The 12210-nt window shown below is 37.6% G+C and overlaps 1 protein-coding gene across 15 annotated transcripts; it reads left to right on the top strand.

The window, feature by feature from the left end:
- Window positions 1–2386: 2386 nt before the first annotated feature.
- On the top strand, window positions 2387–6520 carry cyb561a3a (cytochrome b561 family, member A3a). 15 transcript variants are annotated; one of them, XM_032515330.1, is made up of 7 exons: window positions 2387–2500; window positions 3040–3159; window positions 3877–4081; window positions 5437–5645; window positions 5800–5954; window positions 6046–6202; window positions 6291–6520. In XM_032515330.1, exons 2-7 carry the CDS (start codon window positions 3040–3042, stop codon window positions 6312–6314), a joined length of 870 nt encoding a protein of 289 aa, XP_032371221.1. In that variant the 5' UTR covers window positions 2387–2500; the 3' UTR covers window positions 6315–6520. The 15 variants fall into 15 exon arrangements, with proteins under 15 accessions (XP_032371221.1, XP_032371220.1, XP_032371216.1 ...); XM_032515329.1 differs by having other exon boundaries at window positions 3040–3177; XM_032515325.1 differs by having other exon boundaries at window positions 3040–3186.
- The last annotated feature ends 5690 nt before the right edge of the window (window positions 6521–12210 follow it).

Here is a 12210-nt window from a genome sequence, read left to right as displayed (position 1 = left end):
GGGTCCTTGTAAATTCTGGAGTGTGGTCTATCTGTATAGTGTCTTGAGATAACTCTTGTTATGAATTGATACTATAAATAAAATTGAATTGAATTGAAATTGAATAATACAGTCAGTAAAACGTGTATATATTTTTATGGCGAGGCAAGGCAAGGCAGCTTTATTTGTATAGCACATTTTAGCAACGGAGCAATTCAAAGTGCTTTACACAAAAAGAGTTAAAAAACAGTTAAAAAATAAAAACAGATAAAACACAAGAATTAACAGTTAAAAATAAAAAAAATAAAAACAGATAGAACACACTAATAAAAGTTACAGTGCAGTATAAGAAATTAAACAATAAAGAAAATTACCAAAAAAAAATAACATACAAGTTTACTACAACATACAAGTTTGTGCTACACAGAAGAACAAATGAAATACAGACTAATACTGCCTCCAGGTGGAGCTGAAAGACAACTGACAACCTTCAGGTCAGCCATCATGCAGTCCAGGGACGTTGTTAGGCCTATTTTAGTGGTGCTGAAGCTACCCTAAAATGTTGTTGTATTTAGCCGCAGCACATGATAGAGCCTATATACAACTACAAAACAGCTAAAAAGACAGAAGTACAAAGAGTTGTAGTGCTATCAAGATTATTCTGAATGAAACTGGCAGCTTTCAGAGCGTTGCAAGTAACTGGAGGATTCATATCGTCTCGTCGCTACTCTTTGAACTCTTTGACCTGAACTCGCTGCATGAACACACACCAACTTAACTTTCTGCATTCACTGGTTGTGATAAATTAAATAAATTAATAAATTAATATGTAGATGTTAGGCTAAACATAGGAGGGCTAGGCTAAACATAAGCATATGCCCACACATACACATGTGAACATAAAATGAAAGCAATCTTCTGTTGTTTAGTGGTAGAGCGGTTGCCTGCCAATCAGAAGGTTGGTGTTTCAATTCCTGGCCCTGCAGTCCAATGTTGAAGAGTCCTTGAGCAAGATACTGAACCCTGAGTTGCGCCTTTGGAGTGAATGCTTATCTGATCAGCAGGTGGCACCTTATACGGTAGCCTCAACCACACTGTGTGTGAATGGTTCCTGTACTATGTAAAAGTACTTTGAGTAGTCGTTAAGACTAGAAAAGCGCTATATAAATTCATCCATTTACATCATACATACAGTAATTGTTACTCCGAATCTTTCATTCCTCCTGCCATCAGGTTATTATATTCAGACAGTAGCCACTTTAAATAGGATCCTTATCAATAGCTTTTTAAATATCAATAATTGTTGATTTATATCATACATTGTATGCGGCTCAAACTTGTATTGTCAAAAATTCTGGGTTAAAGTTCCTGTGTTATACTGTATGCAAGCCAAACTACATAGCAAAATGACACTCTAAACCAATCCACAGTGCAGTTACAGTAATTAGTGTTATTAAATAGCATTCTTTGGACAACTTATCTTATAGAGAGAGGAATTAGATATAGTATGCTATTACTTTAATTATCACACATTTACATGAGCAGAGAGATAGCATTTGAGTCATTGCCTACTCATGAAGAGAAAAGTCTGGCCTAAGTAAATTTCCCCACGCAGCGTTGATGTGTCTAAAAGCTAACGTTACAGTAACTTTTGTTGAACAAACTAGAAATGGAAGAAGAGGATATGTCTGTCACTTTTTACTTGTTAACACGTTGGTTTCTTGACTGGTTGTTGAGATAAGTGTAGCTCGTATACAGCAACAAAAGATATGAGTGCAAAGATTTTGCAAATGCAAAATGTGCTAAGCACCCCGTCTTTAAATCCTAGTGACGTTCCTGATGCAGCCATAGCCCTCTTCCTTTACTAGGTTCCCCAACACATACCGTTATCACAGCCAACTACCACACAGAGAGAGGCAAAGCAGTAGCAATTTCATCAGTAGTAATTCATACTGTAGCCTATGCTTATACAACCTCAAACTTGTTTAGTGGCTAAACAGTTTATAGCTTCTTTTTTATTTTTTTATTTCATTTCCATTGCTTTGTTGTTTGTTAAATATTTAATGTGTGTGTGTGCTTAAATTGTATTTTAATTTCTCCTTCTAACTCTTATTCCTTTAAGTGCTGCAATGAATGTATTTCTCCTAGTTGATCAATAAAGTTTTTCTCATCTTATTTAATCATGGAGGCTGGAAGTTCAGAGCTGAAGAAAACAGCATCAAAAGAACTGGAGGGCAAAGCATAAACTTTGAGCTGGAGCATCAAAGCGCAGGACTTTGAATTATTCAATTTAATTGTAAAATTAGGGAAATCATCATAATGTGGAGTGCTGCGGGATGCGATGGTGACAAACAAAACTGCATTTCCCACAAGGCCTTGCGTTGTCAATAAGGAATGTGTTATCTCTTCCTGAAATAGGTTTACCCAGACAGTGTAAGACAGGTAACCTTATGCGCAGTTTTTATCCTCGCGTTGTCAGTTGTAAAACCTAAGATGTGGAATGTAAGCCTATGTGAATGAGGTACACGAATATACGCAAATTAACACGTGAGTTAGTCAGACATTTTGTAAAGCCTATGCTATCAGCAGTAACGTTACTTAACGTTAACTCGGGACGTTAATTTTACAGACGTTTTGAAAGATAAGCTAATCTAGTGTTGCCCTGCTCAAGGAGAAACAGGCCCTGCGACAAGAAATGTGAGGCTTAAGGAATGTATTACCGACACTCAATGTACAATTTTAAGTAGCAAAAGTTAAAATAGATTGCTGAATGCGTCAAAGTTACACGAATGTCAAACTCAAGCTATAACCAGGCGTATGTAGTGAGTCATGTGTTCCTTTGCAACAAAGCAACTGGGTAACTTGATCCCGTTTTAGCTCCACTATATATTTTTTTTTAATATATTTTTTTTTTAACTTTTTTGTATTTTGCAGACTATATTTGTTTGACAGAAGAAAATACAGCTTTTAGTTGGCTGATTGGATGTTTCTAATTGCTTTACATACAAACAATGATTAATGTGTCGTGCTCTCACTTTCCATCACATTTATGGGTAGCAGATGCAGCAAGCTGGCCCCTCACCTCCCAGCTGTTCTTCCACCTCTGAATGCTTCCCCCTCAGCCACCACAATACAGCTGAATGTGGAAGTGAGACTTCATCTGGACCAGAGAAACACGAAGTGAGAGCAGATAACACTTTAACTATTGTTAACGAGTAACCAGGGAAAGTCACGACATAAAGCATTAACTTTTGCATAATGTGGAGTTGAGATCAGTATTGAAGATTAGGGCGTGTTGTGAGATACAGCACAGCATCTGTGGACAAGGTAAGGCACTGGTGTACATTTCTTATGATAATCAAATGTCCAGCTTGTGATACGATGTTGAGTTTGATGTAATGCTGAAATAAATAGCCGTTAAAGGTTAGAAGAGATAGGCTAAACAACAATGATTGATTCAACCAGTTTAATTGCAATTTAGTTTTTTCTAGTGGAAAAGTTGAGATTTAAAAAAAAACCTTATATCACTTATATGTTTTTATTGTTTCTAGTACTAATTAAATTTAACATTCCATTTTGGCAGATCATTTATGCTTCATTTATGTATTGTAACTGAAAAAAGAGGGAACAAGAAGGTGTTGATTTGGGGCATAAACTTAAAACTGGGCTAGACATCTAAGTGCCATATTATCATTTTTTCTAAAGCAGTTGAAATGCTGTTGAAACAATGGTTGACCAGATGTCTTAAAAAAAACTTTTGATCAAAATAAGCCCAGGCTTAATCTAGACATAATTTGAGCAGCAAATGACCAGTGACTAACTAATTTTGGCATTAAATCAGCAATATGACACCTGCAACTTTATTTTTTCTGATTTTGTTCCTTTTTTATGGTTTAGCCTACATTTCCGTCCAGAATGAGATCCATTGTGAGTTTCTACATATGCTACCTGCTGTGCTTGGGTCTGGGCCTGGCCTGCATGGTGTGTGTGTGTTTGTGGAATAGCCAGTGGCGAGGGGGTTTTGCCTGGGACGGCTCGGCACTGCAATTCAACTGGCACCCTGTTCTGATGGTAACAGGTCTAGTTGTGCTGTACGGCAATGGTGAGTGCTTTTTAATTTTTGTATCAAACTATTTCATTTCTGTTTATCACGTCTGTTTTTCCTTGTGACAGTCAGACTGTATTAAGATAATTACACATTACAGGTTGCAAAGCGACCTAGCATATAATTTGATGCATGACTTCAGTATCATAAATGTGAGGTAAAGTCCACAGTGACTGCACGTTAAGTGCCACACCTCAGGGATTGCAATCACAGTTATTTTTGGGGGATTTAAAGAAAAAATAAAATAAATAAACAAAAGAAGGTGCCTTTCAGCAAGTAACTAATGTATCTTCAACGTTGTACATGATGAACTGGATGTTAAATTGTAATGATGATGGGTACTCTCTCTGTTTGGATGCATTTGTGTGAACACAATGACTCAAAACAAGGTAGGCCCTTCACACTTCTGCTAAGCGATTGCATCAGATTTTTGAGGACATTTCTGCCTAAATGTGTGGGAAAAGGAATACTTGATGATAGATGCATTTGGTCATTCCTCACCCTTTTTAAGTGTAATACAGTTATCAATGAACAGTGCACATATAGGGCAGCCCCTCTGGATAGTAAATGGTGTGAAAGCAGCAGTGATAATAAATGTGTTGTATGCGCAGCACACACAACATGTCATAATGTTCCACATGTGTGATGAACATTTGTGAAAGTATGTGACAAAATGTCTGTGTTCACTGGTGGTTGTATCTCTAAGATGTTTGCGATTATTTACACTTTAAGGATAAGATACTACCTCATTGAAATACATTAAAATACATACAAAATGGGATTCTTATAAACTTTATTGTAAGTATAAGTGACTAATAGACAAACCTTTCAGCCTTTTAACGTATGACATACTGATCATTTGTAAGCTATTACTTACGAATAGTATGTTAAAAAATTATTCAGTCATTCATTCATTCATCCATTATTGCATTCATTTTGACAACCCTTCCAAAAGATTAATGCAGACTGGTGTATTCACGATTTCACATTTTCTTCATGGGCTACTCGAGTGATGAGTATTGGACTTTAATAAAGCTGTTATATATCTCACTTTTCAGTCCCTAGTATGACTCAACCTCCAAAACCACGAAATCTGACATTTCCCGTAGCATTTTTCATCAGACTTCCCCTGCCCTATAAATGCACCCAGGTCTTTCAAATTCCAAACCTCCAGTTCAACACAGACTCAAAAAAAAGGCCTAAAGCCAAAATCAAGGGAACCAAAATGCATGTATGACCCTGGTGACATTATCAGGGTTATTTTCTCAGTGCACTCCAGAGCCACAGTTGACATCAACTATAATGTACAGATGAAATGTAGCGTCTTTCCTCTTGTTGCTTCCTCCCTGCAGGAGCTGTGTTGTACCGTGTCCCCCTGACCTGGGGTCAGAATAAACTCCCCTGGAAGCTGCTGCATGCCACAGTGATGTTCCTAGCTCTGATTCTGTCAATTGTGGGTCTGTGTGCTGTGTTTGGCTTCCACAATGATAAAAAAATTCCCAACCTCTACTCTTTGCACAGTTGGATTGGAATCACTGCTGTAGCACTTTTTGCCATGCAGGTATACAACTTTACACGCAGGATCTAAATTGCTTTATTAGACATGTAATAACGTGTTTTCTCTTTGTTGTAATCTGAGACATGGTTGAGCTTTGGTTATCAGCCTGTATGTTTACTGTGTCTGTGGATGTCTGTCCCTGCATTCGTTATTTCAGTGGGTGGTGGGTTTGGCTGGCTTCCTTCTGCCCTGCTCCCCCATATCAATACGTGCACTCCTGAAACCTGTCCATGTGTGGATGGGAGGCAGCATACTGTGGCTCAGCATCGCTGCATGCATTTCTGGAATCAACGAGAAACTGTTCTTTGTTCTGTGAGTATATTTCTGAGTTACTTTTTAGTAATATTTTCCTTAAAGATACAATTATTAAATTGCTCTCTTACATGTGTTTTCTTTCCCACAGGACTGGAACTCAGGCGTATGTTGACCTTCCATCCGAGGCTTTGTTAGGAAATTCATTAGGAGTTTTAATTGTAGCCTTCGGCTTGGTCGTTTTCATGATTTTGTCCAACCACAAATGGCAGCGACCAGACTCCAGTCCTGAGGTTCTGGCTTACACGGTGAGAAAATCAGTGCAGTTGAAAAGAGATTAGAGGATTTATTTTAATGAAGTATTTCATAATTATCTTTATCTGCTCTCTCCCACAGCCATTGCTTGAAGAAGAAAATTAATGAAGGGAAACAGTTGAGCCATTACAGATCACAGTTCCCCTTTACAATCCAAAAGTTCTACAAACTTTGATCTACTTTGAATGTATAAGCAGCTTTCTTAACAGTGTGATAAGTATCAATGTATGTTGTGGGTGTAAATATTTTTTTGAAATTATATTTAAGATTGATCTTTTGCCAAAGAATAAAGAAAAGTTTTTTTTGTCAAAGCTGTGACATTTTCCACATAAGCTCTCCAATGCACTGTAGCTTAGGGTGACCAGACGTCCCCGGTTTCCGGGGACAGTCCCCGATTTTGACTACTTGTCCCCGGCTGGATCTGTCCCCGGAAATGTCCCCGGTTTTTTCAGTGTGACTGAAAGACCCGAAATTGGAATGAAAGAAAGAAAATACTAACAAAACGTAGCCGATAATCACACACCCAACACACGCAGGCTCCAGGCAGCCAGAGCCAGCGGTGCTCAGAGAGGTTTTAGAAGCCGTGTGTTACAATGCTAAAATCACTGATTATTTACATGGAGTCTGGTGCGTTTAGCGAACGCAATTTCGCGGACTTTTATGTTTTAAAAAGGATCTTAATCTTTAACAGAAAGGTCGACCTCCTTAGAAATCCTTCCCATAATGTTGTCAGACACTTAGAATATTAATCTGAGTCTGTTAGCAGCTAAACAAGCACTTTTATGAACGTAAATACAAGCTGGACAATTATCCCATTAACTCACGCTGCAGCTTGTTTCTCTACTGCCGACTGCAGCGATCTCGTTTAATACTGCACCATTGTCAAAGGAAAATATGTCCTCAGTAGTTTTTGTTGTATCTGATTCTCAAGGAGCTGTTGCAGAAACAAGCCTTGAGCAGTAAAGCAAAACCTGTCAGTAGTTCAGTAGACTAAACATTACAACATTACGAAATATTGAGATGTTCTATCTTGAAATATTAAGACTTTCTATCTTGAAATATTAGGACTTTCTATCCTGAAATATTAGGACTATTAGGACTTTATATTTTGAAATATTAAGACTTTATATCTTGAAATATTAGGACTTTTTATCTTAAAATATTAGGACTTTTTATCTTGAAGTATAAGGATGGATTTTTTTTATCTTGAAATATTAGGACTTTCTATCTTGAGGTGTAGTGGAGTAGGAAGTAGCAGCAGGGGTGGGTCTAGGCTCAGCCCCTAATAAGAACAGCTCTAGGTCTAGTGTCCCCGTTTTAAGTTTTACAAAAATAAAAACATTACTTGTTTTGTAGGTAAATACACTTCTGAGCTCAAAATGTCCCTGGGTTTTGTCTGAGAAATCTGGTCACCTTACTGTAGCTAGCTAGCAAGCCAGCTAAGAAAAACCTTGAGTTTCATATTTTATCACATATGTGTTCCTAAGGTAAAATCTCTAAGCGAAGAAATATCCAAAGCAGAAATATAAAGTTCATAATTAGGTTTTCATTAGTATATAATCACCTGAAACTAAGAAACTTAAGCTTACAAAAGCTTTTTGTAAGCTTAACCTAGCAGGTGCTCTCCCACGGAGCCCACCAATATTGCAGCACCATGTTTCTACAGTGGCTGTACGTTACCTGAATATAAAGATGACGGCTTGACAGCTCCTTAAAAGTGAATCCAAAGATCACTTGAGAGTTAATTTTTCTGATGTTTGGTTTTAATTAGTTATTTGATGCTATAAAAACGGGGCTGAATGTCATAAGTGATAGCTGTGATAGATCCCAGTGCCTGTATCCAGGATATTTTGGCTTCACTTTTGTACAGCGTGGGATGAAGTGGAGGTGTGTCATCCATCTTGAACAGCTGCAGAAAAAAAAATATGTTTTTATTTTTTCGGGCCTCTGAGTGACTGGATAGCTTGAATACAGGAAGTGGAGACAGAAGGGGGACGACATGTAGCAAAGGGACGTAAATCCCGACATTGAGATGGAATCTGGCTCTATAGTCAAAACAAAACATAAACATAGAAGTTAGCCATAGGTGTGATTTGAACAATACTTTTCCAAGACTTTCTGTTCCACCAGAGACAGGCTGCCTAGAGTTTACTGTTACAGTTAACCTTAATAACAAATCAATGCTGACGTATATTGTTTAAAAAAAACAAAAGACAGAAGTAGAAAAAAACCCAGAGGGAAGTCTGCAGTGAAAGTGTACAACGCAGGGCTCGACTATGACTAACCACCGGCAAAACACTCACTCAAAACAAATCAGATGTCTCAGAAACATCAGACAGCAGGAGAAGATCTGGTTCTTGGCTGTAGCCCTGCAGGACCTAATTTCTTTATTGATGAAATAGTTTGATATTGATATTTTGGAAAATCCATGTATTTGCTTTCTTATAGAGAATAAGATGAGAAGATTTATACCGCTCTCATGTCTGTCTAGTAACTAACTAATGTAACTAACGTTACAATGTGTCTCCGAGGCTGTTGTCCGCTCTCATCTTGACTTAAGTCTCTTAGCGCTGGGGGAGTGAGGCAGACATACCGGGGTTTGCTAGCTGGCTAAGTTAGCATTAGTCTATCTATAGCTAACATCACAAAGCAAACTTAATCGTGGGTAATCCAGTGCTGTTAATCATGGTCAAAACAATCATATTAAAAGCTTTAGCATTAGCTAACGTTACTTGTCAACGTAACACATTGTAGTAACGTTAAGCTGGATTCACTGATATTGAAATATATCAATAAATTCGGTATCTGCTGTATAATTGTGTTGCAAAGTGGCATGTAATCAATGAAAAGTGATGCTGTGTCGTATTACAGTTACTGAGTATAACTTATAGTGACATTGTATAATTTACAATTACTCTCAAACGTATCATCCGAATTACCGTGTTTTGACAGAAGTTAGAATAACCAGAGGGGTCAAAGGTTACGCCACTGACAGGCGACCAAACAAATTGTCCTGTGTCATTAAAATTAAATTACAGATTTTCTTGGGTTCAATATTGTTGGAACCATTTTGGATAGTGTAAGTACACAGCTCAACAAAATAACATAGGTGTAGTCGGGTTTAGACATTTTAATGCAGAAATTTTATATATTTTACCTTTAAATAAGGCACCCTTTTGTGAGTTACCAATTGAATTCAGAGAAGGGAATCCACTTCCTGCTGTTTCTTAACTGGGTGCAGAATCTTTCTGGAATCTCGTCATCATTTTGTGCTTCCCCGGTAACCAATAGGTTCCTGGCCATGAAATAGTCCGGCACATAACGCCTACATTAAACCACAACTTGTCATTTATTCACACTTCAAATTTGTCATGACTTTGTCAGTCTTTTAAATATGTTTTAATTGGTTTTCACAGGAAATGTTACTATAAAAGTTAGGGCTTATTTGTTACATTTTCACCCCCACCCCAAAACCTACATAGAGTTTGTATAACAGCAGAAATTATTTGTACACTAATAATATTAGACAATGAAATGTAAATAAATAAAATTAAAAAATAAATAATAAATACTCTGGGGAGTAAACTCCCCAGATCTAGGTTAGTAACAGGCCTTTCTGGGACGGGTTGCACACAAATGCAAAGGGAGAGGAGAGAGCAGCTCTGTGTGTCAAAGGAAGGAAGTCCCCCGGCAGTATAGAACTACAATAGCATAACTAAGAGAGACAGGTTACATTATTCTTAAATGTGGTGACGGTTTCTGCCCCCCAAACCCAGACTGTGAGCTGGTTCTACAGGAAAGGAGCCTGATGGCTGAAAGCTCTAACTCCCATTCTACTTTTACAGACTCTAGGAACCACAAGTAACTGAATTCTGGGAGCATAGTGCTCTAGTGGGACAATAAGGTACTATGAGCTCTTCTAGATATGTTGGTGCTAGACCATTTAGAGCTCTGTAGGTCAGGAGAAGGACTTTAAATTCAAACCTAGATTTTACTGGAAGCCAATGCAGAGAAGCTAATACAGGAAAAATATGATCTCTTTTCTTAGTTCTTGTCAGAACACGAGCTGCAGCATTATTGATCAGCTGGAGAGTCTTAAGGGACTTATTTGAGCAACCTGATAGTAAGGAATTACAATAGTCCAGCCTGGAAGTAACAAATGAATGGACTAGTTTTTCAGCATCTTTTTGAGACAGGATGTTCCTAATTTTGGCAATGTTACGAAAACGAAAAAATGCTGTTCTTGAGGTTTGTTTTAGATTGGCGTCAAAGAATATATCCTGATCAAAATGTCTGACAGTAGTGCTGGAGGCCAGGGCAATACCAACCAGAGTAACTATATATTTAGATAATGAGGTTGAAAGGTGTTTAGGGCCCAGCAAAAGTTTAACATCGGAAAATTTTAGGTAATCCAGAATTTTATATCTTTAATGCATGCTTGAAGTTTAGCTGTCTTTGTCTGGTTTTGTCTGGTTTGATTGACAAGTATAATTGGGTGTTATCCGCATAACAGTGAAAGTTAATTGAGTGTTTAATGATATTGCCTAGAGGAAGCATATACAAGGAGAATAGGATTGGTCCAAGCAGTGAGCCTTGTGGAACGCTATGGCTAACTTTAGCGTGCTTGGAAGATATATCATTAAAATTAACAAATTGAGATTGTTTAGAGAAATAGGACTTAAACCAGCTTAGTGTGATTTCTTTAATGCCAACTAAATTTTCCAGTCTCTGTAACAGGATGGGATGGTCAATAGCGTCAAATGCAGCACTATTTGATAAGACAAGTACTTTGTCTGCAGCAGTTAGAAGGTCATCAGTGCCATCTCTGTGCTATGATGCTTTCAAAATACTCACTGAAAGTCCTCAAATAGACTATTGCTATGTAGAAAATCACATAACTGATTAGCGACTACCTTCTCAAGGATCTTGGACAAAAGGGGACGGTTAGATATAGGTCTATGGTTGGCTTAGACCTCAGGATTGAGGTTTTTTTCAGAAGTTTTATCATAGCTGCTTTAAAAGACTGCGGTACATAACCTGTTAATAAAAACATATTGATCATATCTAGTAATGAAGTGTTAACCACAGGTAACGCTTCTTTAAGTAGCCTTGTTGGGATAGGGTCTAAGAGACAGGTAGTTGGCTTAGCTGAAGAGACTTTTAACATTAATAGTTGAAGGTCTATAGGATAAAAGCAGCCTAAGTATATGACAGGTCTGCGTTTAAAGGTGAACTGTTAGAAGTTGAGGGCAAGAGGTGATGAATTTTATCTATGATTGTTTTAATTTTATCATTAACTTAGAAATGTACTTAACCATGGACCCCCAAAGAGACTCAAATTTTCCTGCCGACCCCCTCAAGCAGAATTTATTTTCTCCAGAGACAAGAACATCATGAGGCATAAAGAAGCTTTGGGGACTTCCACTCCAACAATATCCTTCTACGTGCTAATAAGGATTCAAAAGTGAAAGCGTCCCATATTTTCCTCCCAAGCAAACAATGGCGTGGTAATACTCCAAAAATAGAAGTCTCTTCACTTGGGGTCGACACAATGTTTAAAGCCCTAGACAAGTGGTTAAAAATAGCTGTCCTGTAACCCTGAAGACGAGGACAAGCCCAAAACATATGTGTCATATTAGCTGGTGACATGCGGTACCTATTACATTTATCAATGACATTGGGATATATTTTGTAAAGTTTGGAGTTAGTAAGATATATGCAATGTACAACCTTAAATTGTTTCAGATTGTATAAAAATAAGTGCTATAATTTACTCGGGCTAATGCATCTTTCCAGAAATCATCGTCTACTACTCTGCCAAGTTTGCATTCCCAATCCCCTTTGTTTTTAGCAAAAGTCAGCTCTGTGTGTTGAGAAAGCATGAGTACATTTTTGAGATGAGGCTTTCCTGATTTGTGGAAATGTCAAAAATTGAGTAAATTACTAATTTAGGAGGTATATTGGGGTAGAATGGGATTTTAAGATTAGCAAAGTTATGCAC

Source organism: Etheostoma spectabile, chromosome 5 (genome assembly GCF_008692095.1).
Source record: "Etheostoma spectabile isolate EspeVRDwgs_2016 chromosome 5, UIUC_Espe_1.0, whole genome shotgun sequence".
NCBI classification, from domain to species: Eukaryota; Metazoa; Chordata; class Actinopteri; order Perciformes; family Percidae; genus Etheostoma; species Etheostoma spectabile.
Note: the sequence above shows the minus strand (reverse complement) of the source record. Positions and strands in the feature narration are given on the sequence as shown.